At 36.1% G+C, this 18375-nt stretch overlaps 1 protein-coding gene across 1 annotated transcript in view; it reads left to right on the plus strand.

Moving 5' to 3' along the window:
- The window catches only part of EVA1C (eva-1 homolog C), a 33633-nt gene extending 15592 nt beyond the window's left edge, over nucleotides 1-18041 (plus strand). Inside the window, exons 2-8 of the mRNA XM_026700600.2 lie at nucleotides 3800-3996; nucleotides 8498-8621; nucleotides 11033-11185; nucleotides 15027-15170; nucleotides 15889-15969; nucleotides 16788-16877; nucleotides 17511-18041. Of these exons, the coding sequence (XP_026556385.1) occupies nucleotides 3800-3996; nucleotides 8498-8621; nucleotides 11033-11185; nucleotides 15027-15170; nucleotides 15889-15969; nucleotides 16788-16877; nucleotides 17511-17938 (1217 nt within the window). The 3' untranslated portion in view covers nucleotides 17939-18041. The remainder of the gene's footprint in view (nucleotides 1-3799; nucleotides 3997-8497; nucleotides 8622-11032; nucleotides 11186-15026; nucleotides 15171-15888; nucleotides 15970-16787; nucleotides 16878-17510) is intronic.
- The last annotated feature ends 334 nt before the right edge of the window (nucleotides 18042-18375 follow it).

The raw sequence follows: 18375 nt of genomic DNA on the forward strand, positions 1-18375 counted from the left end.
CCCCTGCCATGCCCACCAAGCCACACCCATGGAACCGGTAGTAAAAAAAATTGAATCTCACCACTGGCCTGTTCTCCTGTGTTTGGACAATGGCCTTCAATGTGCCAGATGAATGGGAATCATTGTTGGTTAAGCAATTAAAATCAGAGCTCTCCATTCTATCAATAGATTCAAGTTTATACTTATTGTTCATTGCGTTTGTGGAGGTAGAGGATATCCAAGATATTATCAGGAGATTTCAAAAGTCGTCTTTCTTATTTGTCACTCAGCACATGCTTTGTGAAAAAAAATATAATCCTTTAATTAATCCCTTACCGTGTTTCTGAAGGGAAAGATCATTTTGGTCTCAAAATACTTAGTTAAATACAAATATTACAGTATTCAACATCTTTATTTAGAAACATTTTCTAGCGGTATTAAGTATCATTAATGTAGTAATCAAAATCTCGAAACTTGCTCATACATATTATTATTTCATTATTATGCATGCTTAAATAATGATTCAATAATTTCTGAGCTCATGGATACCCAGCATCTCTATGCTTTCATTAATGCATCCTGGCTTTTTTCAGGCTTCTGCACATGTAAAAAAAGATGATGATGCTTTAAGAAATAATTAATTATGGTTAATATGACTGTAAAAGCAGAAACAGCCATATTCAAGTTTGTGCTGGGCTCAGGATAGAGGGCAACAGAATTATCTGGCATTGGTCTGAAGCCAAAATCAGAGTTAAATTTAGACATTTGTCATTTTTAATTTGTGTTTGTCTCTGTCTATTTGTATTATTGCTAAGAGCGTCAAGAATTGCCTACATATGACCTACTCTGATCTCTGAAAAGCCTGCATATGACCTACTGTGTTGAGCCATTAAAACTGCCATTGATTAGCACAAAATACAGAGGGGTTGGGTCTGGGGAATGATCAACCCTACTTCCATTGATTTCATGAGAGAAAAGAGGCTATATCCATGCAATCCTATCTATAGTTATCGGTCTAACCCAATACCAAGAGCCACTAGTTCTCTATTTTTGAAATTTTATGGTAGTAGCCAGTAAGCCAGTTTAAATGTGTTCTGTATTTTCTGATTTTGTGTGAGAAAACAGAAGATAGTGTGAACCTTGATAAACTGCTTTTTCTGTTGAATAAAGGGATTCTTACAAGTAGCAAAAAACTGAGAATGTCACTGAACCTAACATGCCTGCCCAAGGAAGAGTAAAGCCACCCAAGGAAGAATGAGCCGCTTGTCCTTTCTCTCTTGATCTGGCTAAAAGCTGGGGAAAGAGAGCAGTTGTTCACTTGTTCATTCATAGGCTCCATGAGTAGTGGCAGAAACTGGCTTTGCCAAATAACTGTTAAGAGAATGGTACTACCGTAGAATAATGGTGATCTAAAGCAACATGAAAAAGACCCAAAGTTGCAACCTATTTGAAGCATTTTTCTTTCTTTTCTTTTTTTGGTTGGATGCTCTTCCTTGCCAAAAGATGAAGCTTGCAGAGGGTGTGTATATGAAGCTGATAATTCTCTGGCAATATCTACAGAAATTTTCTCACAGCCCCTGCAGGTATGGATCCAGGAAACAGGACCTGACTGGACCAACCAATACTAAGAGTTACTGAACCTCAGAAGTCAGTGTAAATCTAAGATTTCAGCTTAAGTGATTTCCTGTTGGGGCTTGTTTTTATCCTGATTAAATATAGCTATAAGCCGTAACTAAGAGAGGACTCCAGGATAAGTTCCTTTGTTTCTCCTTAACTTGAAGTAAACATCTATAAATTCAATTGGCTCCATATTAGAAATTTAACTTCAAGATGGAGAAAGCAGAAAGCGGCTTAGGTAGAAACCAAAAAACACACCTGAGGTTTAATTTCGGACAATTATGAATGGGGGACTTCTGTATTCCTCACATTATACAACCTCCCTAGGTAGGATATTTTAATTCCTGGGCCCATATTTTCAGTAGCATACTCCTACCTCCTTTCTTACTTTCCACCCCAGATATTGCAAGAATGTTTAATATCTTGCCAAAACAAAGTAATCAGAATGGATTCCATAAATAAAATACATCTAAATAATTTTGAGTTTTCCGTGAGTTTTCCACAGCCATGACTGACAGCTATGCTGTTTTAAAGTAGCTACTGTTTGATATCTTTACATCAATCCAAATGAAAAATAAAGAAGATTAATATCTCTATTATTAATATCTCTGGAGACAGAATGGCCTGAAAGGAAGCAATCTACATAACAGTACACCAAATTCCTTATCAAATGGAAACAGCAAAACCCCATAACTATTTTCATCTTTCATGGTGCACTTATTGCAATAATATCACTTTCATTTTAAATTCAAGGGATAACATTTCTATTGAATGCCTGGTATTTTTTCATTTTTGTCTGACAAAGTAAATGTTATTGTACCATTCATGGAGCCACTGAATAATGAAATTGATGGTAAAAAGTAGTTAGGTACAGGGATAGGAATTTGCAGATCAAAATAGCAGCTAAAATGCTCAGAAACTCATTCAAAAGTCTGCATAGCTAATATCCTCAAGAGAATACTGGGCTGATTTGTGCATGGGAACATTTTGTTCCAAACAGATAAGAAACCAAATTAACATAGATGTAGGCCCACGTTTTTCAATGTCCTGTGGAGGTGCTACTTGCAGTCCCTCCAAAGCTGTGATTACCATAAACAAAACACATCTTTGCTGAAGAAGAGTACAAACTTTGCAGAAAAGCAGCATGAAGCAACAAATCATTATTTATTTTCTTTTTCTCTTCACTGCAAAAGCTGCTGGAAAAGAGCAAATTGCAAGCAATCTTCCAGCCACAAAGCCCATGAAATCTTTTTCCCTCTCCCAGTTTCATTGCTTCTTTTTCTGAACTCCACTTCTCTGGGACTTTCCTTGCTTCCCCCTTGAAGTTAAAATCAGTTTTAAAAAAGAAGGCTCTGTCTACTCTTACCTCCTACCTCTTGCTCACTCTGAGTAGCAGACAGAACTGGTTTCACCTGTTCTGTTCTGTTCTGTTCCAGTACAGGCAACTCTATACTGAGTATACGCAGTTACCTCTGCCTGTTTATTTACCCTTCATCTTTTAGCTGTGCTTTTTCTGTAAAGATGGTGATGGTGGATTTGCTCCTCTTGAACACCTCCCAGTAAAAAAAAAAAGGGGGGGGGGCGGGGGTGGACAATTGAGCAAATAATGGTGGTAGTTGTTTTGTGGTAAGATTTGAATGAACGGGAAAATGTGGGCATGCTGTCGTTTCTCTTCACTAGCCAGTTGCCATCTCAGCCATTTGCCTTTTCCATCAGAATTTTCATTCTTGAGTTCCTGGTTAAAACATGTTTCCTCCCCCTTTCTGTTTTTGATGCAATACCGCCAAATTTCCAGCAATTTAGACGAAAGACAGCAGATGAGAAGTATTTGTATTTCCTCTACATTTGTCACTTTCAATCACTTCCACTTTTGTGGAGTAGTAGCCTGGCGGATAATGAGCATTTCTCCCACTGTTAGTGGACCTAGTCATATACACAATCATAAAAGGGACAACTTCTCTTGAGTCCTAGGTAGCAACACTGTTTACTAGGACTTGAAAAAGACATAGTTGAAGAGAACAGGGATTAGCAATGGGAGCGGCAAACTTTATTCTGGTATTGATTTGGTTAAAGATAAGTGGGCCTTTCCTAGCATCCCAAACCATTAATCAAGCCAAAAATTATTGATAATTTTAAATTCAAATTTAGAGGAGAGAGGAATATTGCTTCACTAAATGTAACACAGTTAAATATTTTTTTTTAGGTTACCTAACCAAACTCCTGCGAAACCATACTGTGTATGCCTGTGACGGTGATCATTTGAGTCTGCGGTGTCCTCGGCATTCAACAATAAGTGTCCAATCTGCATATTATGGGCAAGCTTATCACTTGTGTAGTGCACAGCAACCTGAAGTCATGGCGAAAGAGCCCCTAAACTGTGTAGCATCTACTACCTTGCAGGTATAAAATACTATATTGTAGCATTTTAAACACATCAGAAATCTTTTAGATAATTTATTTATAGTAGATTAAAAATCAAATGAATAAAGGTTCAGCATGTTACATCTGGAATATTAGTTCTAACAGTTGATTATTGCAGATGAGTTGGTTTAATTTGCTGGAGGATTTGTAGTATATAATTTATTACGAGGCCTTGTCAAATGACATTTCTTCACAATTTTGTCCCTTCAGGATAAAGAGTTTATTCATATTGACACAAATAATAAATCTGAGTACTTTTAAAGCTGATAGTTGGTTGTTCAAAAATTTTAAAATGACATTCACATTTTAAAGTCCATAACTTTTTAAACGAAACTGGCTGAAGTTTGAAGTAGAGTGGCACTGGTTACTCAACAACGCATTGGAGCAGGATCTCATCATTACTGTAAGAGTGATGCAGTTTGGGAGGTGGGAAGAGTTGTCACAGACCGAGTTGCTGAATGAGCTGTCTGAGTTCCTCTCTTTCCAAGCAGATTGAGACAAAAGACCATCCAACAATGTGAATGTCTGTTAAGATACATGACCAATGGTCCAATGTTAATTTGTGCCAATCCACTAGTTTTGTCAGAATTGTCTTGGCATTAGTTTAGGTCAGTGGAGTTTCCTGAAAGACTTAAATTTATATTGCCAATAGAAAAATTCTGGCTCCAAATTTTCAATTAGCCACAGAATATATAGCACACTATTGATAAAATAATGGAATACTACCAATAATAACCAATTTTGTAGCGAGACTAATTAATACTAGGCTAACAATTCAGAGGATCTATATAGAGATTTCTGATTTCTCACCTTTGGCATTTTTGGCTGCCTTCTTGGAGATGTGAAAATATAATTGTAGAGCATTTTTTTTTGTCCCAAGCCATTATAATGCTACAGCCCAGCTAATTATACTTATGTTTTCTGGGAATGTTGCTAATGCTGCCCTTTTCTAAGGCAATAATTATTTCCTTAATAGAATAACTTAGAAATAGCAACATAAAGAATAAGAAAGTTTTTTTCTAAACAGAAATGATGTCAAAAAAGTGGTCAGATTGGAATGTACCCTACTTAGTAGGATCTTTAGTCCTCCTGATTGGCATGATATTTACACATGAGTTCCCATTGTGTTCAATCAAACCCCATAAATACATACCATTAAACTGTAAATGATGCAAAACAGATAGGATTGTAGGTTGAGGCTTCATATTCTGGACTGAGTTGAGAAACAAATTCACTGGTTTTGGTTCTGCATTTTATCCTGCTATATTAAATGAAGAAATAATAAGATATTTGAACATTATTCTAGTTACCACAGAATTCAAAAAATTTGGGAGGTATAAAATGAAAGGATATTATAGTTAATTGCTTTTTTTTGCTTTAGTAATAATGAGCACTCAGAATTCCGTATGCAGTGCCTGAATCATAATAAAGATAGACTGTTTTTACTCCCAAGCAGAAATCTCCACCATATTTTTTGGTGGGAGGTAGTCTATATGTCACTGCTTTCTTATGTCCTATTCCTGGCTAGGTAAGAATACATCCAAACAAATCACTGCAACCATCCGCAATCTTTTTCCTAAGAAGCCATTTAGAGCCCACTGTATAGTAAAATATTTCTTTGATATAAAGATGGTGCTTAAGGGTTGTAATTTTCCTTGAAGTATGCCATCTTTCCATTTTTTATGTATTTCATATTTTTATTTTTACATTGAGTGGGAATATGAAGCACATGGGAATCAGTGTAGTATAGATCTTCATCCTGCAGTGGATTGATTTGGGCAGATTATATTACAAATATATAGGTGTATGTGTTCATTTTTGTCCTGGTCTATTTACTTCTTTCTTCTGGTCTTGCCTATTTTGTAAAATGTAGCATTTAGCCAACATAACTACAGTCACACACATACATACTTAGAAGTAAAGGGCATTATAGTCAATACAGCATTTGTCCAAATATGTTTGCGTAGAATATTCCTATAAACGTGATCGTTCTTAATCAAAGAACATTGCAGCCACAAAAAATAATGTACAAACTACCATGATTTTACACGTAATAAAAATTCATCATTGTTATCAGGGGAGAATCATAGTGCCATGTGCTAGAAGTTTCATAAGCTTGATTTATAAGTGCTACTTTGCAGCAGTGAAAAAGTAGCCTGTGAAAGTCCAGCTTTTTAAAAAAAAAATGAATTCACATCTATCCTTGATGTTCTGACTGGACTGAAATGAAAAATATTTGTCTGGTTTTATTTTAATTTAAAAGACTTCCAATTGTTCCAAAATACATCAGGATATTCCTAGAAACACATCTGATTGTTCCTATTTAAGCTCTCAGAAATAGAAAGATCACTGAATTAGAGTATTATTTTCCAGAATAAACGCTTTATATGCATGATTTTTTGCTGAAGCTCTGAAGGAAAATTTTAATCTATAAGCATTCAGATCATATCCATGCATGAGCACTGCACCCATCTAAATATGAACCAATTGCCAAGCATCCTAATTTTGATCACATGGCCATAGGGATGTTGCATTGGTCATAAGTGTGAAAAATGGTCATAAGTCACTTTTTTCAGTGCCATTGTAACTTTGAATGGTCACTAACTTAACTTTGTAAGTCGAGGACTACCTGTATTCTGTTTCCTTTTTATATGAAATGAGCGTAAGGTTTTTGTCATTTGAGCTCTGGGAAATGGGTATCTTTTGAGTTACAGCCTTTGAACTCTTCTTTTGGCCAGGTGCAGGGAAGAAGGTAAATATTGACTGATTTATGTTATTTGCTGGTTCTCTTATTTCAGGACTGAAATAGATGGAAATAATTGTGGCTTGTTTTCACATTGCTTTTTGAGGAATTGATTGTGCATGGAAATGCTGGTAGTGTAGAAGAGTCCTTAAGTCTCATAAGGAAGCATAGGAGTTGAATCCCCATTTAGAAAATGCAGCAAACAATATTTTTTGGCTATTAGAATCACAGGCTGAGCCACACAATACATGCAGGCAAGCTTCTAATAGTACCACATGATCCACGGAGAGAGATTTAGAATGGCTTCAGTTGTCAAAGACAAGATTTCTACTTTTTTCCAGATTGAGGGGAACTTTGAAGAGTTTGAATTTTCACTACAGCATGTTAAATACAGGTAGTCTTCGACTTACAACAGTTCATTTAGTGACCATTCAAAGTTACAGTGGCACTGAAAAAAAGTGCCATTTTTCACACTTAAGACTGTTGCAGCATCCCGATGGTCACATGATTTACATTTGGATGCTTGACAACTGGTTCATATTTATGACGGTTGCAGTGTCCCAAAGTCTTGTGAATCACCTTTAGTGACCTTTTGACAAGCAAAGCCAATGGGGAAGCCAGATTCACTTACTAATTGAACAACTGCAGTGCTTCACTTAATAAATGTGGCAAGAAAAGTCGTAAAATGGGGCAACACTTACTAACAAATTTCTCACTTAAGTAACATAAATTCTGGGCTCAATTGTGGTCCTAAGTCAAGGGCTACCTGTGTATGTTATGCCAGGAATGGTTGGTTATTAGGACTTTCATTACAGTTTCAATATATTTTTCTCCTAAAAATTAGTTGAAAACTGTCACCTCTTCTCTGCAACAGGAACTCCAAGGAGCTTTTAAACACTATTTCCCTTCCTAAATTGCAGTAGCGAGATTGCATTAAAAATATAGAATATAAGATTATTAGGTAGTAATTTTCACTATATTGTATTTCTGTGGACATTTCTTTTAATTTTCTCCTATGTATCTTCTACGTTTTCTTAGTTCTCTTTTATTTGTTTGCATGCAAATTATAATACCTTGCCCACTTTAAATATTTTGGCTTCCAGAAATTTGAAGAAAGTGGTAAAAGCACTTTGCTTCTTAATGCTAATAATGGTAGGAAAGCCACAGTATATAAATATTTGAAGCCTTAAACAGCCCTTCATTAGAAGTTAATTTAGGACAGCCAAGTATAACAGAAATGCATTATGCTTTCGTTATAAATTTCATTTACTAGTAGCTGAATGTGTCTTGATTTAGTGGGGTTGGAGAGAATTAAAAATTTCAAAAGTAATTATGTTTAATTAAAAAAATCATAATGTTTAATTATGTACTTCAAGTTCAGTGAATTGTAGATCTTCAAACCGCTTCTCCTATGACAGTTTCTGAAATGGCACTCTAATACTACTACAGCTTCCTGTTTTTCCAGCATTGGTGTTCATAAAACAACCAGTAGTGGAGATTTTAATTAAGGCTTCTTATATTTAAGTTTACCTTTTAGAACAGAAACATCTCTGGTAGTGATTTGTTAATAATATTATTTCACGTAATTTGCTTTGGAAATCTTTTTTTAGTACTCTAATGGATAAATTTATTACTGTTAATCAGTGGGTAAAGTTTGTCATGATAGATCTTAAATAGTCTGGATTTGCATTGTTGTATAATTTTTTAAAGTGTTTTTAAAGACTTTTTTGGTTGTAGAAAGTCCTCGATGAATGCCAGGACCTGAGAGACTGCCAACTCCTTGTTAACAGTCGACTTTTTGGATCTGAGTTATGTCCAGGAGTCACTAAATACCTCCTAGTCTCCTTTAAGTGCCGACCTAGTAAGTAATTTGCAGAATGGTCATACACCATTTTTCTATATATGTTTCTTTCCGTTTAAATTGTAATAATAACTCAAAAATCCTTGCATGGATTTCTGCAAAGCCCTGACTTGACTAAATTTAAACATTGCAATCACGTGTAAAAACGTTTGTTTACCCTTACCCAATGTGGGCATCTTGTAGATTAGTGAATTTCCCTAACCAGGATGAACTTTGATGACTGAAGTCCCTATAACAGGAGGGCACCCAGAGCAGGAAACACTGGCTAATGGTAGCTGATAATGTTGCAATTATAAGTTAATAGGTTTGCATGCTATGTGGATTGTAGTATCCCAAAATAGAAATTATAGAGTTATCACAGGTGGCTGTGGATTCCTCTTTACAACTTGAGCTGTTTTAACTACATTTCTTCTGTTTGAGTGGATATAATATAAGCCAGGAGTATCAAACTCAATTTCTTTGAGGGCCACATCAGGTTTGTGTTTGACCTTGGGGGCCAAGTGGGTGTGGCCAGGGTGGGCATGGCCACTCACTGTTACTTGTGTTGGGGGTGCCTGTGGCGGCCTGTGCTCTGCCAGTGAAAACGGAGCTCGGGAGGGCCACATGCAGTCCTCCTGAGCTCTGTTTTCAGTGGCAGAAGCACTGTGGGCCAGTCCTTTGCTGTTTCCACGGCAGCCCCATGGGCCAGATCTAAGCACCCTCAGGCCGGATCTGGCCCCCAGGCCTTGAGTTTGACACCCCCTGATATAAGCAAAAACAAAAACAAAGGAAGGCCACCCTATTTAAATTCCATTACTGTTTTGTTTTACTAGTAGAAAAGTGATGGTGCATCCAACCTCCATTACCATGCAACATCATTGGTCCAATGCAGTAATTTATGGAGCTGAGAAGGCCTGCTAGAGCTGTTGCTGACATCCCTTTAAATTTTAATTCTTTTTTTCTTTTTAAGTATCTGGTGAGAAATGCTAGGCAAAGTCTCTATAGTTGCCAACATCTTCTTTTGGGTGTTGTTCCCCAATAGATGCTGGGAACAAAAAAGGACTTAATGATGCATGCAGCCCAGAGACAACAATTTTCCTATCAGTACCCAAAGTCATTAGGAGTGAATACTCTCTCTTCCTTAAAGTCTTAGTCCTGTATACTAAGGGATTAGCTTGGAATAGAGCCAAAGAAAACACTTGGCCTATTTTTTTCTAGTCCAACTAGTTGTCAAGAAAATGCACATGGTTCATAAAACATGGTGAAGAGTATCAATAATTATGAATATTTAAATCATCTGCCATAATTCTCCAACATGATAGGAACTGGTCTTAATCTTATTTGATTTCCATTCTGTCTTTTACTAGAGAAAACTAGTGCTGTGTATGGCACACAGTAGTGCTCAGTGGTACAGAATGAAAATACATATTTTTTCTTTGAAACGAACTCATTGACAGTCATACATGAAGTTATTTCTGTAACATTTTGGGTAACATTTTGGGACTAGTTAAGAAAAATAGAATACAAAAGTGCATAAAATGTGAATTTCCTAAAACTGATCACAGCTTCTTTATCAAGAGTACTCTAATTGAATATACTGTGTATAATTCTGCTGCAAATATTATGAGTAGTCCCTTTTTTTCCATAGCTAATAACTTTTTTTAACTGACTGTACAACAACGTTTGAAAAATACAAAACATCCAACTAATTTCAAAAACAAAAGTAAAAAATATTAGTGACAAATAATAAGAAGCAAACCTGGAACAAATTATGAACAGTCTAAATATAACACATATAATAAATACCTACCTATAAAACATTGATTGAGGCTACCTATGAAAAAAGTACCTGCAACACCTATATATGAATATTTCAAATTAGAAATATTTTTAATAAGTTATGAAATCTGTACCAAAGGGAAATGTATTGTGTCCTTTCTTGGAATGGTAAAAAAAGACTATTTTCAGTAATGGATAGCTGACAGTGATATTGTATCTACTCCCTTATACCTAAAACAATAGTACTTTTCCAATTTCTCACAATAATTACTTAGCAATTCCTCAAGCTCCAATTTTGTAATCAAAGATCTCAAAAATCATAACATTCCACATTTTGATATAATTCAACATTAAAATATTTAACATTAAGGAATTTCTCCATAGATCTAGATATACATTAAAATATTGCTCCAAAAAAGATGTCAGCACTGTAAGTCACAAGACAAAATCATATGAGTTAACAAACCCCAAGTTAGAACAATGATTGACTTTGCTGGATCTCTCAGTAAGTATGTGATGCTTTCACCATTTATCTGCACACTAGCCTCTGCATACACAAGTGGCAACAGAACCTGCACATAATTATTTTTTTGCTTATTCAAGAGCCCAGTTATCTCTCAGTGTTGTTGTTGTTTTTGTCCCTTCTTTTTCAGGTGAATATAAAACCAGATCAGTATGTGAAAATGAAGAACTGAAACTACATTGCCATGAATCAAAATTTCTTAACATCTATTCAGCCTCTTATGGCAGGTCTGCCCACGAGATGGACTTCTGTTCAACAAAAATGGATTATCTTCCCCAATATGGTAGGCTGATAAAGTTTAAGTGAGAACTCTTTATTCTAGAATTTAAGGGTTATAACATCTGTTTTTATCCTAGAGGAAAAAACCGATTTGCCTTTCCTGACTCCCACTGGCATGGGAGTTGAATGCTTGTAGTTGTTTCCCAATTCAGAATTCTTGGAATTGAGCAACTGTGAGGGTAGAACATGAAATTTACCTGGGAAAGTCAATGATGGCTTCCTTATGTTGCTTTTTTCATACATTCCTTTCACTTTGCTTCTGTGTTACTGAATGGCATAAATGGTTAAAATGATTAAATGGAAAGTCTGGCTAAAAGTTTAGGTTAATTTATGCTCCTAAAACATACTCTACTTAGCATGCATGGAAAAAGGTTCTACCAGTGGTGGATTCAAATTTTTTTACTACCGGTTCTGTGGGCGTGGCTTGGTGGGTATGGTGTGGCATGGTTTGGTGGGCGTGGCTTGGTGGGTGTGGCAGGGGAAGGATACTGCGAAATCTCCATTCCCTCCCCATCCCACTAACCTGCTTTTCAGCTCCATTCTCCTATGGAGGGCAACCAAAGAAGACCCAGCCGATCAGCTGGGACTTGGGAGGGAGAGATTAGATAGGGGCAGAGCCAGTCAGAGGCGGTATTTGCCGGTTCTCTGAACTACTCCAAATTTCCACTACCGGTTCTCCAGAATTGGTCAGAACTGGCTGAATACCACCTCTGGGTTGTACAATACATAATTTAATGAATGTGTCACATTCATGGCGAAATGATTTACAACATTAAATATGTGGTTTCATTTATTGTTTCTAATATAGCCTTTCTACCTAATATATTTAGGGGAACAGAATAATCTCTATTAGCATGCAAAGGATGGTGTTACCCCTTCCCATTGTTGTGATTCCAATTAAAAATAATTTCCCTGAAGCCATTGCTAGTCCTGGGAATTAACTCCCAAAGCAAATTGCTCTGAATAAGAGCAGAAGAGAATCTGCACCAGAATCTACACGCCACATTCCTACCCTTCGTGCTCCCACCCCACGGTATTTAGAATTTTGATTAATATTCTGCTGTTTACCAAAAATAATTGAGATCATATTTCTTTCCAACAATATCCTTCCAGTATTATATGCTCACTATAATATACACATTGGAGTACCAAGGAGCCTCAATTTCACTATAATTGGCTGTAGTTATTCGATTGAATAGATAGCTTTTGTGTAGTAGAGAAGAGACACCAGAACTTGAAAATAGAAGAGGCTTTCAATAGAGAAAGGAAGACTTGTCAGTTTTATTAAACTTTGGGCAATTTATGGCTTCAACAACTCTGCATAATTTGCATGTCAAAACCCATCTGAAACCCAGCTAATTGGTGACTTAAAGGATGGAACCCTTGAAAACAACAGATGCTGGACTATTAAATAGCAGCTCAGACCAGGGCTGATGTTTTGCCACTAGTTTCAGAACTGCTTTGATGGCTGCTTCTTTTCATTTCCAGCTGGATATATGTGCACCAAATAAAAACCATCAGCATTATTTGGCACTTGTCTGGTCGCTAACCACTAACTGCAAAAGATGGGCAAGAATTGCAAGGGTTTAGAATGAACTGTACTCATGATCATGAAACATGGGTGGGGGTGGGGGTTGCTTTTAATTCCGTTATTTATCTTCAACTTAAATGGGACTGCTTTGATTCTGTTTAGAAAGTGGCATGGACCTTTCTTATCCTTGGATAAGAATTTGGATATACTATTGATTATATTAGAAATCGCAATCTTAACAAAGGGTAGTTCATTTAAATGACATGCAGCCTAATCGTTTCAGCCAGAGAAATCCAATATTTTAAGTTGCATAAAAGGGAGATAGTTTGCATTTTCTGGACAGGGAGGAAGTATCCCAACATATTTGCAGTCCTGTCATGTCCCTGTAAGTACCAGCTGAATCAATAGTGCACCTCTACATAAATCCAGATTTCAGGTTTTATCTCCTTGTTTTGAAATAACTATTTGTATCTCTTCCAAGCTATTCCTCAAATAGTGTTCCAGAGCAAAACCCCAATTTTGGTTTGGTAATTCTGTGTGTTTATTTATGTGAAGCAGAAGGAGAGGGGTGTCATTGTCACATATCTGAAAGCATTTCCCCCTTTTATTAATTAAAGTAAATTACTGGCACATATTGCAAAAATTCTTATATTGATACTTACAAAGATCTAAAGCAAAAATAATAGAGAATCCATCGCTATTTTTCCTTCAGCAGTAAGTGTATGTATGTATGTATGTATGTATGTATGTATATATATATATATATATATATATATATATATATATATATTTTTTTTTTCTGAGGTTCTCGCGGGTATTTGTATGTGGATCTTTGGTTGTTCGGGTTTTCTCCCGCGTAAGATTCGAAGTATCTAGGCAACGTTTCGATGAAGTCTCATTCATCATCTTCAGGCTTCTGTCTTCGGCTCTTGCTTCTCAGAGTGATGTGAGATTGCAGCTGCTTCTTCCTTTTAACTGCTAGTGGGGTGGGACTTGATTGGGTGGGGGCTTGGCTGTGTTCTGATTGGGTGGGGGTGTGTTCTCATTGGTAGGGGTTTGGCTGTGTTCTGATTGGTTGGGGGTTGGCCGTGTTCTGATTGGTTGGAGGCGTGTTCTGTTCAGGTGGGGGCTTGGTTGTGCTCAGGTTAGTCTTAGTTGCTGGGGATTTGAGTTGGTGAGCTGTGATTTTGCTGTTTGGCTTCGAGTTCGTGGTCATGCTGCATCTTCATAGTGGGTGTCGGTTTGCTTTTACCAGCAACTAAGACTAACCTGAGCACAAACAAGCCCCCACCTGAACAGAACACGCTCCAACCAATCAGAACATGGCCAACCCCCAACCAATCAGAACACAGCCAAACCCCTACCAATGAGAACACACCCCCACCCAATCAGAACACAGCCAAGCCCCCACCCAATCAAGTCCCACCCCACTAGCAGTTAAAAGGAAGAAGCAGCTGCAATCTCACATCACTCTGAGAAGCAAGAGCCGAAGACAGAAGCCTGAAGGTGATGAATGAGACTTCATCGAAACGTTGCCTAGATACTTCAATCTTACGTGGGAGAAAACCCGAACAACCAAAGATCTATATATATATATATATATATATATATATATATATATATATATATATATATATATATATATATATATATATATATATTATACGCACATATATATGTGTATATCAATAATGAAATATGTTTTCATTTTAAATTAATTAGAATAATATATTAATTTTATCTTAGGAAAATGTCTAGAATTTTAATCTGCATTTGTAATGAAAATTCCAAGATGCAATGATTCTGTTCTTAAATTCGATGATTCTAAATCAGACAAGCTGTATTTGCTCCAGAGCATATATAAATTATTCTTCTGACTCTAAGACTGACCCTGGTGTGTTGGGATTTTTTGGGTTTTGTTTTTTGCCACAGTTCTATCATTGAGACTGTTGTATTTAATAATTAGTTTAGCTGTCCTGAACTGGTTTATTCTAATTCCGTCTGCACATTCACAGCAAAATCTCTTCTTACTTGTCTCTCCAGTGTGTTGGGTGGGGCCACATAATTGGCTTGATCATACATTCTTATACCATCGCTGCATAGAGCCAACCATAATTTATTGGAAATTATGTAAATAATCACTTCTTTCTTGCTGTCACTGGCCTTTATCAGAAGCAATATCTTCATTTAGTTGGGCTTTCCGAGTTAGTGTTATTCCTGCACTAATAGATTTACATTTCTGCAAGCAGGTACCAGTAATCTCTTCAAATAAATCATTTTAGTTTATATGTACATATTTTCTTTCTCCTTTCAGATTGTTTTTCCTATTCAGCTTTAGAAGTCTTGTCGAAGAAGTGCTATGGAAAGCAAAGGTGTAAAATTATTGCTAACAGTCATAACTTTGGAAGACCATGCATGCCTGGGGTGAAAAAATATCTCAATGTCAGCTATGCATGTGGTAAGGAAAGTATGGAAATCATAAATTTCACAAACAGCAACATTTCAAAAGCTAGGCATCTTGCATGTATATGTAAAATTCATATTATTCCCATATTATAAAATATAAAATAGGTACAAAAATAATTGTAATGCAAATTTTTGTTTACAGTTTATGTAATTTGACTAGAAAACACATTGGCAAAAATCTAATCATGTTTCTTGGACGGATCCAAATTCTTCTTGGATGATCATAGCTTTGAACTTAGTCAGGCCTTGTGGAGTTTGGCCTATTGATTATTGAACTTTCATATATTTTCAGTTAGTTTATGACTGGCAGTGAAGCAGCAATGCAATGCATAAAAGCCTCCAATTCAGAGGTGGTATTCAGCAGGTTCTGACCAGTTCTGTAGAACCAGTAGAGGAAATTTTGAGTAGTTAGGAGAACTGGCAAATCTCACCTCTGACTGGAGATTTTACAATATCCTTCCCCTGCCACGCCCACCAAGCCACGCCCACAGTAGTAAAAAAAAATTGAATCCTACCACTGCTCCAATTCAACAAGTGACATATCTGTATATAAGTTGACTTCTCTTTATAAATATTCCTGATTGACTGACTTCTAAACATGAAGTGTGAAGGAAAAAAGCTGCTAGCAAACTTTCCAGTTTTGTCTGTGGGAGGAGAAGAATACATGTTTTAAAATCAACAGATAACATTTTTAATTTTTAACTGTACAGTCCCCAGGTTCATATTTGCAGCAGTTAATCCAGTGGTTACCATACTTCCTCCCTCTTGGAAGCCAAAAGAAGATGAATATGGTAAATTTAATTGTTTGCTATGGATATTTGCCTTTAAGCATTTGAGTAGTTTAATAATCTAAAAAAGGAGGGTTCTCTTTTCATGGAACTTTGGATGGGTCAATGTTCAATTCATTTTGAATGGTGTAGCAAAACAAAGACAAAAAGTGATGAGGCCAAGACAAAGAAATGGACAGAGCCAAGTAAAAGTTGAATCTAAACTAACTAAAGACTAAATTGACTTCATTGACTTTGTTGTTTATCACATGAACAAAACTTTATTGCAGAACTTATAAATAAAATAAAATAACTTTAGCATTAGGTTAAAGAAGCAATTCTTCTCATATCTAGGTGGTGGGAATCATGGCTGAGAACAGCCATCCCCAACCTTTGTGGCTTGGCAGCCCTCACACATGCAGCCCTTGCACAAGTGATGGGCTGGTATGCACGTGCCCCAATTCTGAATAGGGACAGGGAACACTCAGCTTAGAACATGTTTGGTGTGAAGAAACCTCTTATTAATTTCCTGATATCAACAGTGTTAACAATTCCTAGGGAAAACAGGAAACAAACATTATCATAAATCTCATGTATTTATGAATTGTGTTGTAAAACCAACGTATTATCTTAAGGGACATTCTCTCAAATTTAAAATTAATTTTGGTTTAATACATAAAATGGGTTATTGGACAACATGGAAACATGGAGATGTTAAAGAAGGTAATTGCTTGCGGTAGGATATTTAAATTAGTGATTTAACAAATACACATTCCTTTTCCATTTGGAAAGTTAGTTCAACTACAATCTAATTTAGGAACCTTTTTTTTCCTTTCTCACAGATATAAATGTTGATCCAAAAGAATCAAGAATTCCAAAGAAGGAAGAAACTATAATTAGCAGCAGTTTGGCTACATTTGCATACATTAGAGGTAGATGACTTTACTTCATATCCTTGTGTTCTGATAAGAAATCTTGTTACTGCTAGCAGTTACATTTTCGAGAATTAGTATAAAATATTACACATAATATTTGCAGCATTTAAAACTTCATTGATTTATTTACAATATCCTAATTAACAGGTGTTTAAAGTATTATTTTGATTTAGTTAACTCCATGGAGGAAAAATCCTTGAAGAGATAATTCACATTTTTTCTGGTACTGGTGGCTACAGGCTGAGCTAAATAATAGCATTTTGCTGATCTTGAAAAATGGGGAAAAGTGGATCTGTTAGAACATCCAGAGTTGTAGGTAAGAAAACTGGAATCTCAGAAGAAGATAATAGTAAACTATTTTCATACTGTTTCACAAAAAACTTATATAGATCCATCTCTTTATATCGCCTAAAATCATATTTTACTTAAGAGTTAACTTAGTATTGTACCTTATTTTCATCTCCATATTGCTGGCCAGAAACATGTTAGCAAGGTCTGATGGATTATGTATATTTAGGTATTAAAAGATTGTCTCAGGAGTCTGGGCTTTTCAGAAATGACAGCAAATTATTATCATTCCCACCCACCTCTACATAAGGCTCTAGTCTGGGATCTTGTTTCTAATTTCAGATCACCTTGAAAGAGCTGCTCTCTTGTTTGTGTCTAGTGTTTGCGTTGGCCTAATGCTCACACTTTGTGCTCTGGTAATGCACATTTCTTGCTGCGATGATGTGATAAAGCTATGGAGGATGAAAAAGCATCAGGTGCTAGAAAATCAGAAGGCTGCTGAAAACAATGAGGAGGAGGAAGAAGAGGAAGAGGAAGAAGAAGAGAGAGGGGAATCTTCTGATTCAGATTTTACTGATGAACTAACAGGCTTATGCAGGACTTCAAATTCAGCTTATTGTTCCCTGGATGCAGCTGAACTGGCTGAAAGGATAGAGCGGCGGGAACAGATCATGCAAGAAATCTGGTTGAACAGTGGCTTGGAAGCATCTCCTACTAGAAGCTTCAGCCCATTCTATATCAATGAACAGCAGTGCATTTGTTTTGGATAACATGCACCTCTTTTCTTAAACTACCTTCTGTGAAGGATCATCTGCAATGTAATATAATAATTATTACAAAGATATATAAATAATTATTTAAAATACCTTAAAACAGTTTTTAGTATGGCATATTTTGAATCCTTGCCTCCAGTTTATTCTATTTATTTTATCTCTGAATTGTTTATAATTGTTTGAAAATGAGAACCTATGTTAAAAACCAGCACTATATGTATTTGCACTAAGAAGAACCTGTTTTGGACCATAAAAGGTAAGGCTGATATAGCTAAGGTCACTATGCAGATCTCTTTTTCAAAATAACTTCTAGACATATTTCATTAGTTCAAGCCAATCAAATCTACATGTATTCCTGTCTTGAAAATATCATATATTTTATTGCAATCTCCAGGAAACCTGAAGAACAAAGGAAGGAAAAATGTCACTTCCTA

Source organism: Pseudonaja textilis, chromosome 7, assembly GCF_049901715.1.
Source record: "Pseudonaja textilis isolate UNSWEBS1 chromosome 7, rPseTex1.2, whole genome shotgun sequence".
NCBI lineage: Eukaryota > Metazoa > Chordata > Lepidosauria > Squamata > Elapidae > Pseudonaja > Pseudonaja textilis.